At 39.7% G+C, this 14,734-nt stretch overlaps 1 protein-coding gene across 1 annotated transcript; it reads left to right on the top strand.

Moving 5' to 3' along the window:
* Positions 1 to 5,480: 5,480 nt before the first annotated feature.
* Positions 5,481 to 9,105, top strand: LOC6572522 (polycomb protein Scm). The gene is made up of 4 exons (XM_001998593.4): positions 5,481 to 6,426; positions 6,489 to 7,406; positions 7,466 to 8,557; positions 8,629 to 9,105. The coding sequence occupies exons 1-4, from the start codon at positions 5,920 to 5,922 to the stop codon at positions 8,764 to 8,766; spliced, it is 2,655 nt and encodes an 884-aa protein (XP_001998629.1). The 5' UTR covers positions 5,481 to 5,919; the 3' UTR covers positions 8,767 to 9,105.
* Positions 9,106 to 14,734: the final 5,629 nt, after the last annotated feature.

Below are 14,734 nucleotides of genomic sequence, written 5' to 3' on the forward strand. Positions count from 1 at the left end.
CGAGCCGTTGCTCGCTTGTTTTTATATTGCAAGGCAATGGACGACGCTGAACGCTCCACGACGAGCGCCAAAGCCGAGCAACAAGGACGACGACGACGACGACGATGAAGGGACGACGACAGGACGAAACCATGCGACTAGTTATGAATGAATCCGTGCGACACGCACCAACGTGGGAGGCTCCACATGTGGGCCCCCAGTTACAAAATTCACACCGAATGTTGCCCGAGCAACTAACGTGAATGCTTGCAACATGTTTCTGCAACATCTGCTATCTACCTATCTACCCATCTTTATCTCTTTGTTTGTGTGTTTCCCCTTTTAATTATCGAACTCTATTAATAAGAAATGAATTTTTATGCGCACATTAATTGCTTGATTATTTTATTTTTTAGCCAGACCAAAGGGTTTGCCTCGGTTATTGGAACTGACCTCAGAGCCGGGCTAACAACTAACATCTAACGGTTTTTGGCAGCTCAGCCGCTGATCAGCGCTCAGGTGTGAAATTGCATGCCATTCATCTTCATCTCCTAAAGAAATATATGTGTGTATACAGATGTGCATAGAACAGCACTGGCTACAATGGGTGCGTGACGCAAATATCAGCGCATAAAATCAATCTTTATCTAAAGGGGCTTAACTACATTGCAAATAAAATATAATTGTATGTAGATGTACCATGTGCACAGGTAAATAAAATATAATTCTATATCTGTATCATGTGCACAGGTTGGGTGGGGCAAACATAATCTTCTGATGTTCTTTTTCACTCTCCCTTTCTCTTTTATTTGGCGCCAGTTCTTTTTATGTTTACAAATATGATAAGTATTTTTTACCCACCCTATACAGTATCGTTAAGCATATATATGTGACAATGAGTTTATCGTAAAAATTCAAAATTCAAAGCTTAATCAAAATTATGCTAATTATGATATTGAAAATAAGTTTTTTGTTAGTATTTTATTTTTAAATACTATTCTTATATATTTATATTTAGCTTAATTATTTAAATATATATATTTTTTAAATGTATGGTGTATATAACAATTTTTATAAGTAGCAATATTAATAATTGCTAAATCATCAATTTAATAATAATAATTTTTTTCTTATTTATTTTTTATTTTTATTTATTTATTATTATTGAAAAATTGTTAGATAAATTTATTCCGAAAAATAATAGTTATATAATATTATTGTACATACATACAAAATATATATTTAATGCCTCTTACGATTTTTTGTGATATGCTCATATCATCTGCCCATTGTTCAGCTCTCGTGCCATTAATCTTGGCCGTTTGTGAATACGTTCTTATATTTGTTCGCGAAGTGAACGGAGAATATTGGCTTGTCCGCTGGTTTGTATAAATATTTCACTATTAAAACAAAAGATTTAAAATTTTGAACATCTTTATATGCTCTCGTGCTCTTCATGAAGTGTTATTTATATTTCATATATTTTCTATACAAATTGTTATTAGACTCGAAATTGAATGTGAGCGCGATAAATCGACGAGCTCTTTATCTGTTTTCTTTTTTATTGCTGATACCCATCAATTTTATAATATTATACAATTATACTCATGTTTGATAGAGTCTCTATTCACATATAGATATACGGGCTGTCAAAGATAGCTATAAGAAACATCATTTTGTATACATCCTTAACTTTTTGTAAGCTGTTAAAAACAAATTAAATAGTATAAAATGTGTTACTATACTTATTTAAAAGATCAAAAGTGAGGGTATTTACTAGTTGACCACCCCCAGGAAGAGTACTCCAAAATGATCGTTTATATTTATTTCCTTCTTCTAAGCTATATTATATAAGGAGCTGTCATCCCTAAGCCACAGTTAAACAGCTACGGCTGGGATAAGGATAACGAAGTGAACGAGTATCATTCAGTTGGTAGATACAGGCTGAAATATACTTAGATAATTTTTTTTATCACTTGTATTCCCATAAGATTGCAGAACTTGGCTTCGTTCGCAAGTTGTGGTGGCCCAATTTAACCTTTGGTGGAAATTAATTGTCGCATTGGCGGTGCAACAGTGTTGCCGGCCATTCATCAGAGGCCGTTACCCAACACCTATTCCAGTGTGTCTACCACCTGCCTGTTGCTCAACAGCTTGACATCCTTTTTAATTGCTGTCAATGCGTGCCCAGGTGTAATTAAACACGTGGGCCGCGACCCGTTACCTGCTGCTGATTTTTGCTTTGTGTTAGCCCTTCACCAACATGCGCTGATTGAAATCTGTCAAAACATTTGACTGGCATTTTACAGCACTAGTCGAGCAAAGAGTGTGGAGTAATGTTTGTTCATGTCGTAAAGCTAACAAGTAGTTATCGATAATTGAGTTGTAAATGGTTAAGAAAATAGTATATGGTTGACCTAAATATAGAAGTAGTCAACTATCAATCAATCATAAGATTAAGAATGAAAACCGAGATCTTTTCCTTTTAAGCAATACGTAGCAAAGTAAGTCTTATCAAATATAATCTAGTTAGAATTTCCATCTACTCAAGCTTATGCTGGCATTGTAAATCATCTCACTTAGCCACTCGAATTACCTAATTAATACCAGCTCGGGCTAAGTTTTTGGCCATTTTATTGAGCTACTGCCCTTTGACCTGCTCCAACAAAAGTAGACTCAACTGCTGGCAAAGTCGAACCGTTTTCATTAGCTCAAGTTGATCGACTATAACGACGTCACTTGTGTTGGCTGAGATAAACTCATTAACATGTTGATTAAAATCACGACAGAGTTCAAACGCTGCGTCAATCTTTTGTTTGATTTGCGTAATAAGTCAATGTTGGTGGAGCAGCCGAGGAGGAGGAAAGCAGCTGGAGTGCGGGAGCGACAATTTCTAATTGCGCTGCGTCAGTTTTGACAGGCGCTTAAACGGTAAACGTCACTTGGCTCAATTATGCGTGTTAACAGAACAGACTGCTCAGCTCAGCTACCCTCCCCCCCGCTGCAAGTACCAAGCGACCTGAGGGCCATCTTCGCAGCTGCTGTCGATAAAGTGAAGCAATTATTAATTTATGGCAAGCTCTCAAGTGTGCCAACAAAGCAGTTAATATACTTACGAATGAAGATGGCTTAGTTGGCACAATGCGATACTGTATTTATGTATGTATGTATGTATATTAAATAATTATTACATTATTGGTAATCTTAAATTTCAGTTTTGACCATCGCGTGATATATGTACATATGTATGTATCTAATTATGTATCATAAGTATGCATATACGTACATGCATACATAGATGGAAGAGCAAAACTTAATATTGTAATTTGGTCTTAATCATCCTTTTATATTTAATTTATTCTGCCTGTTTTTATATGAGGATAACACAGTTTGACTTATCTTATATTATAAGTACATATATAAAAATATCAAAATAATATACAAATACATATAAGAAATTTGAAGATAATTTATTTTAATAAAAGAAAGAATTATTTCAATGTAGCAAAATAAACTTCATTAGTGGTATTGTTTTTGAAATGACAATTAAATTTTAATTATTAAGAATTATAAGCATCCAGTGCAGCCCGAAGTGGGTTCAGAAAATAAATTAAAATTGAGGAGCTCTTGTGCTGAGCTTGTTCACAGCTTGAAGTTCAATTTTATACTGTTTTATTTCATCAATGCACACACTAAGCGCAGCTAGTGCCGAGGGAGTGCGATCATAGGCCGATCAAGCAAAGGGAGAGCAAGCATAGAGAGAGCCAGCATAAGGAGAGCAGGCAAAGGGAGTGCGATTATAGGGAGAGCAAGCAAAGGGAGAACAAGCATAGGGAATACAATCATAGGGAGAGCGACACTTCCGCTCTCACAGCTTCAACTCCAATTGCTGCTCTCTACAGAGTGAATCGCTAATGAAGTATACTAGTTTAAAAAGTTCATGAAATGCATTCAATGACTTAATAATAACAATTTTTTTTTTTAATTTAACATGTAAAATAAAATATTTATTTATGCACATATTAAAAATAATAACAACATATGTAAATAATCGACTGATTGTTGATTTATTATTATTGCTTAACTGCTCATTCGAAAAACTTCTATCAGAAGTCGACTAACCATTATAGGGATTTTTTCTGCCATAACGAATTGCTTCGGATTGAAAGTTTTTGCTGATTAAATTTCATTTACATCGTAATTCGAGTGTCTGACCGCAAAAGAAGCTCTAAAAATGAAGCGAATTTACGCTCAAGTTGGGCTAAAATGGGCCAGCAAAATCCCGCAAAACTTTTTGCCACAAGCTAAGCAAAATGTTTAACTAAGAAAACGAAACAAAAAAGCAAAAGAAGAAACTTTTCTCTTCGGACAGCAATAATTAAAGTGAAGAACTTTCACGTAAAGCGCTTAACTTTTGGCATTTACTGTGACTGAAATATAAATGGGTTGATCATTTTGTTATTTAGACGGACAGGTAACTCTTATCTGAGCTATGCGAAAATGCGTGAAAATTTATTTGCATTATGGTTTTTTAAGCGGTCTATATATGAATGTGTGCGTGTGGGCGCGTGTTTATGCTTGTGTGCGTAACGTATGACAGCATGCAAGCGTTGCCAGATGGCTGAATAACATGGACAGCTAGCTGGACTGATGCAGCGGAAAGACTGACGAATTTACATGCAAACATTGTACATACATACATATATTATAGGGAGCGTAGATGAGACTGAGTGCGCTCGTGGGTGTGTGTTGAATTTTTATTTTTTCGCCACCCATTTTGGCGTTGATTTGTAGTTGGAGGCGATTAATAGTGCATGCGTACACACACACTCATACACATTCAGAAATTCACGCCTACTATTCCAAAGCATTTGTCAACTGCTTTTGGGTCTCTGCGGCAAGTCCAAATTTGATTTATGAGCGCATTGTGATATATGCAGAAATAAGTGAAAGAAATCAATAGGTGTGTGGTGGGGGTATGGGGATTGGATAGCACAGCAGGGAATGGGTCCATTTAGTTTTGCCTAATTGCATTACTAGGATAATTTCGTGTAGAGCATGGGCAATTTATAGAAGCGCACTTAATCATATTAATAAAGTCAGAAAACTAGGTCAGGCAAACTCTTTAATTGAAAAAGGCTACAATACATATTCACTATGAACCGTTTTTACTTGAATTCGCATATAAACTTTATTCAGCAGTTGTACAACTGTTGAGTGAACGTGAAATTCAACTGTAGGGGGCGCTGTCGCTGTGCATTGCTCAACAGTTGCAGAACAGTGGCAAAGCTGTTGTTAAAAATAAGGGATGCATAATAATGTGTTTATATATTTATCCTATAAAATTGAAGAAGATTACAGTATAGTATATATTTTATATAAATAGTAATAAGATCTTTTGTGAATATGCGTATCTCATTTTATTGTTGTGTACAGTGTGACTTGTCACTAGCAAACGAAAGCGATAAATAACAGTTACTTGAATAGCACCCATCTCTAGTGACATACCATCGCTAGAAAAACAAATATGGCGGAACGTGAACGCAAAGAAAAATAAAAAAAATTAACTAAATCGCAATCGCAAGCATCATCCAAAATCGGCCAATGCAAAATTGTTGAGAATTTATAAATTAATAGTTCCCTCTGTGCGGTTTCTCATGTGTGTTGGTGTGTTCGCGCGGTGCTGCAATGCAATTTGTAGAATCAACACAAATACAAATTTGTTATTACGTGACCTCGAGAACGCCGCTAAAATTGAATTACCCCGAGCATTGGCAAAAATAGTTATTTTTCGGTAAAACGAACAGCTCAACAGCAAATGCGATACTGCGAGTGCGTACTGCGTCACAGATGCAGTTCAACTAAATAAAAACGGTAAAGTGAAATAACAAATAAAAACAAATAAAAAAAAACGTAAATAAGACGAAAAAAACCGCAAAAATGTCTGGCGGACGCGAAAGCAGCGCCAGCGCTAGCAGCGGCAGCGGTAGCGGCAGTAACGGCAACAATTCTGCCAACTCCAGTGGCACGCCGCAAACGCCGACGCAACAGCGCGCCCGCGGCCGTCCTGCGAAGCGGGCGACCTGCACTTGGTGCACCGAGGGCAAGCTGCCGCTGCAGTACGTCCTGCCCACACAGACGGGCAAGAAGGAGTTCTGTTCAGAGACGTGCATCGCCGAGTTCCGCAAAGCGTACAGCAAGGGGGCGTGCACGCAGTGCGACAACGTGATACGCGAGGGGGCGCCCAATAAGGAATTCTGCTCCATGATGTGCATGAACAAGCACCAAAAAAAGAACGGCTCAACGCGGCACAGCGGCGCCGGCGCAGCTGGCGTTGCCGGCGGTGCTGATGGCGATCGAAAGTTGCTGAGCAGTGGTGCACCGGCGCCTACAGGTCCTTTCCAGTACGAGAGCTTCCATGTGTTCGATTGGGACGCCTACCTGGAGGTGAGTTAGGATTTGTATAAGTCTTTGGAGCAACCTAACGCTTTATTCTGTTTTTATTTCAGGAAACGGGCAGCGATGCGGCGCCAGCCGAGTGCTTCAAGCAGGCGCTAAATCCGCCCAACAACGACTTCAAGATTGGCATGAAGCTGGAGGCGCTAGATCCACGCAACGTCACGTCCACCTGCATTGCGACGGTGGTGGGCGTGCTCGGCTCACGACTGCGTCTGCGCCTAGACGGAAGTGATTCCCAGAACGATTTCTGGCGCTTGGTCGACTCGAACGAGATCCATGCTATCGGACACTGCGAGAAGAATGGTGGCATGCTGCAGCCGCCGCTTGGCTTTCGCATGAATGCTTCCAGCTGGCCAGGCTACCTCTGCAAGATACTCAACAATGCTATGGTCGCACCGGAGGAAATTTTCCAACCGGAGCCGCCGACACCGCCAGAGAATCTCTTCAAAGTGGGCCAGAAACTGGAGGCGGTGGACAAAAAGAATCCCCAACTGATTTGCTGCGCAACAGTTGACGCCATCAAGGACGATCAGATCCACGTCACCTTCGATGGATGGCGCGGCGCCTTCGACTACTGGTGCAATTATCGTTCACGTGACATTTTCCCCGCTGGCTGGTGCGCACGAAGCTGCCATCCGATGCAGCCGCCGGGCCACAAGTCGCGCATGGACTCCAGCTCAGGCAAGCAGCGCTGTCCACGTCCCAAATATACAGTTGTCGCCGAATCGGACGCTATGGTGGCCGCTTCGCCAGTGACGGCGCACTTTCACACCAACTGCAAGGGAGGGCCGTTCATCAATGGCTCCAAGCTGCCGTCTATGGTGACGGGACCCACGCATCAGACGCTCGCCAAGCTGTGCCTGCAGGAGGTGCTGGCCGCTAGCACGGACACGCAGCAGCTTTCCAAGCTGCTGTTTGCACTCGATGGGGATGTGCATATTGTGACTGCAGCTGGAAAGAATTTCACTGTAACTATGGTTGCATTTGCTCCCAATTCTCGTGCTAAAATGTTATTTGGTTTTTCTAGGTTAAAATACCGTCGCCGCTGCGCATGAAGGACGACGAGAGCCTGGCGCTGTTCATAGAGACGCTGTGCACCACATGCCGGGCATGTGCGAATCTTATCTCGTTGGTGCCTGAGACCGAGGAGTGCAAGAAGTGTGCGCACAGTCGCAAGCGTCAGCTGGTGCAGACTTCCACGCCGCCATCGTCGCCTGTGCTTGCCGAGAAACGAGGTCGTCAATCAAAATCCGCCACGCCCACGCCCGCACCCACTTCGCCCGCTGAGAAGCCGTTGATTATAAAACAGGAGGCGGGTGTCAAACCGCAACCACAGCAGCAGCAACAGCAGCAGCCCGCAAGCAAAACACATACAAATGCCACAAAGGAACCGCTTAGCCACAAAAACAACAACAACATTAATAATAATAATAATACCAACAACAACAATAACAATACTAGCAACAGCAATAATGTGAGCAGTGGCAAACTGCCCATCAAAACTGAGCCAAATGGTGTGTCAGCGACACCCGCAACGCAATCGCAGAACCAGAGCCAAGCACAAGCTCTGCGGAAGGTGCGTTTCCAGCATCACAATAACAATGGCAACAACCAGCAGGAGACAGCATCAACTGGCAGCAACAACACCAACAACAGCTCCACATCTTCCAACTCCAGTACCAGCAGTAGCAGCAGCGGCAGTCTAGCTGGCGGCACATCAAATGCCAAATATTTGGCACCCCTCGTCGCCGAGGTGCATCCAGAGCAGCTGAGCGCTAAGCCACCAAGTAGCTATTACAAATCTCCAACGACATTGTCGTCGAGCGCCTCCTTTCCTTCATCGGTATCCACGCCTTTTACCGCTTCACAGTCTGCCTGCCCAGCGGCACCGGCAGCCAGTGCCGCCAAAGCGGCAACAGCGCCCGTGGCGGCAGCAGCTGCCTCGAGCAGCTATACGGGCATAGCCATTACCTCACCACTAAGCACACCCACATCGGCATCGGCTGCGTGTTCGCATCTGCGAGCGCAGCCCATCGACTGGTCCATCGAGGAGGTCATCCAGTACATTGAGAGCAATGACAACTCGCTGGCAGTGCACGGCGATCTCTTTAGAAAACATGTGAGTAGTGGAATTGATATACAATCATAGATCTGTATATATTTACATATCATTTTGATTTTGATTTAAAGGAAATCGATGGCAAGGCATTGTTGCTACTTAACTCGGAGATGATGATGAAATATATGGGCCTGAAGCTGGGGCCAGCCTTAAAAATATGCAATCTAGTGAATAAGGTCAACGGACGCAGGAATAATATGGCTTTGTAAATGGAATGAAAATGAAAATTAAGGATATACATATATGGATACGGCTATGGATATGGAACAAGATAAAGCGCAAGGAACGGATCAAAGCCATCGCCGAAGTGTTAACAAATTAGTACCTCCTTAATATGATAAACAAGAAAAACTTCAGATAACCAGAAAACAGATACGAAATGCGCTCGGGCATCTATAGAGCTGAGGCACATTAACAATTTAATTATAAATATTTAATTTCAACCCAACATTCTAAAGCGAATAATGTTAAACATGCGCGAAGGAAACCAAAACAAATGTCGAGCAAAAAAAAAAAAGAAAAACAAAAAAAAAACAAAAAAATTAAAACTTCAAATTCCAAAAAACTCATATTCGAAATATCAGTTTTTCACACAAGAAAAACACACTAAAATCTACTTTTAAAATGCATATGAATAATATTTATTACACACACACGCACATAAGGCACGAAAAATTTATATGATTTAAAAAAAAAAAAAGAATATTTAAAACAAAAGAAAAATCAAACCTTTGAAAATATTGTACATAATTTTACATATAATTTTGTAATTATGTATGTATTGATTGAGTTTCTTTAAAATCTAACTATTACAATGTTTGCTTAATTTTAGCAATTTATTTTTAAGGCAAATCAACAAATAAACAAACTAAACATTTGTTTAATTTTATTTGTAGATACTTAAGGTAAATAGAAAACTTAAAATGCGAAATTAAACAACAAATCCCGAACTAAACTGTAAACTATATTAACTGGAAAGCCGACAGTAGCTATATAAAACTCCGAACAGATATACATATATATAGATGTATCAAGATTGTATGCAATATTTCTCATTACGTTTATTTACACACGTCAACACCAACTCTCACACAATTACACATAAGATATACTTATACCATATATATTGCAAACTGTATACATTATTATTAAACTTGGTAAACAGAACAACTGATTTCGTCACTGCTGCTTGAGATCAATGAGAGTATTATTATAACATCCAAACTTCTAGCACTCTAAATGAAAGAGAAGAATGTTTGCGACTCTCCTCTCTTTCGAATAACTTTTGCAGTCATTCAATTCCATAGATACACATACATATTTCACATACATACGAATCATTATATGATTATATGATATAGTATATATATAACACATTAATTTCGGATGGACACAGGTAAATTTCGAATACAAAAACTCATTTTGCATATAATCATAAAATTAGTCGAAAATTTCATGTATACTTAAATCATAATACTATTCCGTATTACCCTTTGGCTAAACATTAGAATCAAATATATAGAAAATTAACAGAATACAAGTTATACCTAATAAATAAAATGAAACAAAAAGAACAAAACATAAAACACAAAAATACAAGACTAGTACGAATGAAACGAAAACTGATTGGAACACAATTATATATTGAAAACAATATATGGGAAGAATACATTTATCTCTTACACTCATTCACGCATTCACTTACACCCACACGCTAGTTCAAATACACATACACACATACACCCACACTCACTTACACATATTATCATATAAACATTATGTTTTGCCATTAATATTTAATTAGATACTAAGTGAATAGTTATTTAATTCACTTCATGTTATGTATGTATAGAGAGCGACAACATTGTATCAGACAATTGAAATCTGAATAAAGCAAGTATATAAACGAGTACATACAGTTCGAATCTCGACTATATTATATTTTTGATTTTTCCTGATTTTTCCTTCAGACCTGTTTGCTTTCCTGTCTCTCAAAAATGAAAAATTTCGATTACAAAATAAAGAAAATGAATAAATATTACAAAAAATTGAGAGCTAAAATAAGGCGGCGTAAATGGCGCCCTAAGCTACTCTCCCCGTTGCCCCCGTTTGGTAAAAAATTCATAAAACTGATTAATACGACTAAATTACGATCCACATTGGTGTCAAGGAGGAAAAGGGCCAAGAAACTAAATAAGAAGGGAAAATCACCTTCGCGCTTACCTTCAATTAGGAAAAGAGCCCCCAGATTTGCTAGGGTCGCTAAATTATCAACCCCATTACACTCAACTGGTAATGATTTATGGATCAGGTTTAGTGAGTCGGAGACTTATCCACCTGTGGGATCTTTCTATGTTACAATTCCGAAAGACGAGCCAAGTGATTACCCCAATTTAAAGACCTTTGCTCTATCTAACCGCCGGGATCCACCACCGCAAGTTTCACCCTCCCAGGATGCACCGCCCCAGTGCCCATGCAGCTGCAACAAGTTAACAATTCCGGATATTCCAAAGGTTTGTCTTTTTGATCGTATCTACGAGCAACCGCAGTCGTTACAGAAAAAGCAGCAAAGCTGTTGGCAAATCTACCGTGCTTCTGACACTTCGAAGATATTACCCCATGAATATGACTTACGCCGCCGATGCAAAGCTTCGCATCATTGGGGTCGTAATATTATCGAAAGCGAACGGATGTGTAAAGACCATGCTACATGTCTCATCATGTAATTTGTTAACAAATTATTTGACTGTTATTAGTTAATAAATATTCATTTAGGACAATGCTCTATTATCAAATAAAAGCTGGGTAAACAAAACATATATAACTATCTGAATTTGAAATTGTTTCTTACCATAAGATAATCTATTTATTTATAAACTCTTATTTATATTATATGCGTCTCCTATAGCATTTAAGAGCAGTATATCACTCAGTTTGCTTAGCTAACTTTTTGTAACAAAGTTTAAAAAGACTAAAAAAAAAAAATAATAAATAAATACAGTTTATTTGGAAGTAAAAAGTTGACAGAACTTATCTGAAAATGCAGGAAACTCCATGCCAACAGTCAAGACTGGGTTCAACTCTGAAAATGAACGGAATGTGTACAAATAACTTCGATGATGTCAATGGCCCGATGCCCTGTGAAAGATGCATAACAAAAGGTATCTAAACTTAGACCACCTACCTCCCATGGCCCCCCTGGGCAATCTTTGGCCCCCGCTGCATTTACAATTTGTGGTCAGCCGTCGTCGCTGCGGGCGAAGTTTATTTCGCTTTTTATTGGATTTAAGCGATCATCGTTCAATTTATAGACAAATCAAATAACATTTTTTACTGCAGGTCGCGTTTTATGTGCTTCGACATTCGATAAAAATAAAACGAAAAATCGGGAATAAATTGGATTTGCTGTTGGCATGCAAATCGTTTGGCGCCAGGCTACAGCCAGGATTAGGTTGAAGCCTTTAATCACCTGACTAACCGATGCCCAATGCCAACTTTTGTTGGCCGGGTTAATGAAGCGCCTTGCATTGGCGGAAATCAAAAATCCACAGTGAACAATGTCAGGCGGAGTCTAGACGTGGGCGTGGAGTCCTTCGCTCTGGAGCTCATGAGCACGGTCGGCAGTTGAACAACAATCCTTTTGTGCTGGAGTCCTCGACTGTCAGCTGTATCAATATTGTTACAGTTCATTTTGTTTGGCCTCGACAAATAAAGCATTTTATGCAACCAGTTACCCAGCATTTCCCGGCATTTCCCGGCCCGCCCTCCATTCGTCTCAGCCGAACTATGCTATTTGCCTTGGCCATTGGCCAGTTTTGAGCTCTAGGTGGGCGTGTTTGTGGGCATGGTCCATTGAATTGGCATTGAGCTGAGCAGAGCCGAGACTTCAGCCGCCTGCTGCGGGCCAACTTTGCATGCCACATGCCACATGCGCTACACAATCATCGCCCCCTTTCAACCAGAGTTCAAATTCCATTGCTGAACTTTAAGAGTTTCAGTTTGACTGATAATTTACAGACAGGAGCATTGAGCTCCATTCGTTTTATTATATATAGAGGGATAGATGATTGTGTGTGTGTGTATTGAACCTATTGTTATTTAAATGAAGCTTAGACTAAGCTCTTGATGGGTTTATATTTGATATCCCTGTGTTTGCTCAATTGAAAATTGTTAAGGCAGCAAGAGAGATACAAATTCAAAAGCGCAATTGTTTTCCAATTAAAGCAATTAGAGAATGAGGAGCTTATGGAATGATACTGAAGACTGCTATTAGCAGAGTCGAGGTAGAGTTGAGGCACAATAAAAGAAAATTGTACTAAAGAGAAAAATTGATTGAAAAATTAAGCCAGGCTCAAGTCATCCAATTGGAATATACTTTAAAGAGCTAAACATAGCAGAGAATGCAGTGAAAATCCCCATAAGAAATCGCTTTTAATGTGTGTTGGGCCATAAATTCTGTTGTTAAGCTAACAGACGTTGGAATTAAATGATTTAAATTGCGCTTCTGGCCGAGAAGGAAATTTTGAGAGAAAAAAACCGGGTCCAAGTGGAAATCGGACAAATGCGAATGAAATTTGTGCGCGTGAAGCCGTGTGAAAGTTGTTGCCGCTGCCGGCTCGCTCATAAATAAATAAAATTCTACTTATACAAATGTGTGTGCTTGTGTGTGTGTGTGTTAGCCTGGCTGTGTGTGGCACACAATTTTGCGAGAAATGCTCTTTTTTATTTCTGGCACTTTTTAATAAAACTTTGAAATGAATTACTCAAGTCGACGCTTGGCTTCATCTCGCTCTTGCTACCAAAATGGACCGAAATAGTTTGAATGAGTTTTTTCTTCGGACTAGATTATGTTTTATAATTTAGTTATTATAATCATCATCAGCTAATACTAAATAGAGAAAGCTATACAAAACTTGAAAATAGAAAGTAAAATTATCTAAAAAATATTCTGCTCTTAGCCTAATCAGATTTATAGGCAACTGAAAATGGCAGAGTATTGCCGCTTCGTTGTGACAAGCCATTTCCATTTCTTATATAATTCTTGTTCCTGTTTGTTGGCCAGCCAAAGTTGGTAAGATTTACGTTTGCCATTTGCAGTAGGAAACTAAAGAAAAAATAAGCGACTAAGGCTAAGGGAGGGCGAGGGGACCATCAAGTGCAACACGTTGCGCGTAAAGTCAGAGGAACAAATGGGTCTGAGGGCAGGGAAGGACATGGAATTATGCCAGCTATTGTCAAGCTATTAATTTATGAAACTAATGCGGTTGGCTCCGCTCACAGGACATTACACAAGTGCGTCAAGCAGAACACAAAGGAATAAAGGCCCAAAGCTCAAAAGCAGAAATATGGCACAGCAACTGAGAAAAAATCATATGAAGTAAAGAGTTGTTTAAGCTAAATCATAATTTGAATTAAAATTAAATTTACTTTGAGTTATTCTAGTTGACATGTTGTGTGCCAACCGAGTTAAGTTATTTCTCTACTGAAACTAATTGCAAAATATTTTCTTTGAAATGCAATCTGGATATATGCGCGAGTCCGCTGAATACAAACACACATGCAAACAGATAGCATCATAATTGCATATACACACACATGAAAGCATCAAGTTTGAAGTGTATACTAAGCCCCATGCACACATACACCCATCCACTCAGAACATCGGGACATCTTCAGCAGCGTAGTTCAATGCACCGCCAGGACGTGAGTAGGAAATTATTAAGTCACAATGGGCCAACGGCAACAGCAACAGCAACAGCAAAGGCAACAGCAACAGCAGGAGCAACAGAGGCAGCGACATTTGTGCAGATAAAAATTTATTTGCGATGCGCCAGGTGCGGCTGGCGTTGAGAAGGATTCGGTTGCTTTACCTGGCTAGGATGAGGATGCGACAGGAAATTCATCAATGTCTGCAGCGTCTGTTGGCTCCATGCGAGGCGTGCTCCATTCTTCAGCAGAGCCTGAAATTGCCTACAAGTCTGAGAAATAAATAGAGTGTCTGAAGATGAGGGGACGATGACAGCGCTCGCGCTGGGCTGGCTCCTGGAAGCGGGCTGTAGTTATTTACGGACCGGAGACAGCGCACAAACCACGCCACAGGAAACGACTGTGAATTCATTCTCTTCTCCAGCTTCCTAATTTTTTTTTTTTTTTTAGCGGAGAGGAAATTATGAATTT

This window comes from Drosophila mojavensis, unplaced genomic scaffold, assembly GCF_018153725.1.
Source record: "Drosophila mojavensis isolate 15081-1352.22 unplaced genomic scaffold, ASM1815372v1 contig_19, whole genome shotgun sequence".
Classification (NCBI taxonomy): Eukaryota; Metazoa; Arthropoda; class Insecta; order Diptera; family Drosophilidae; genus Drosophila; species Drosophila mojavensis.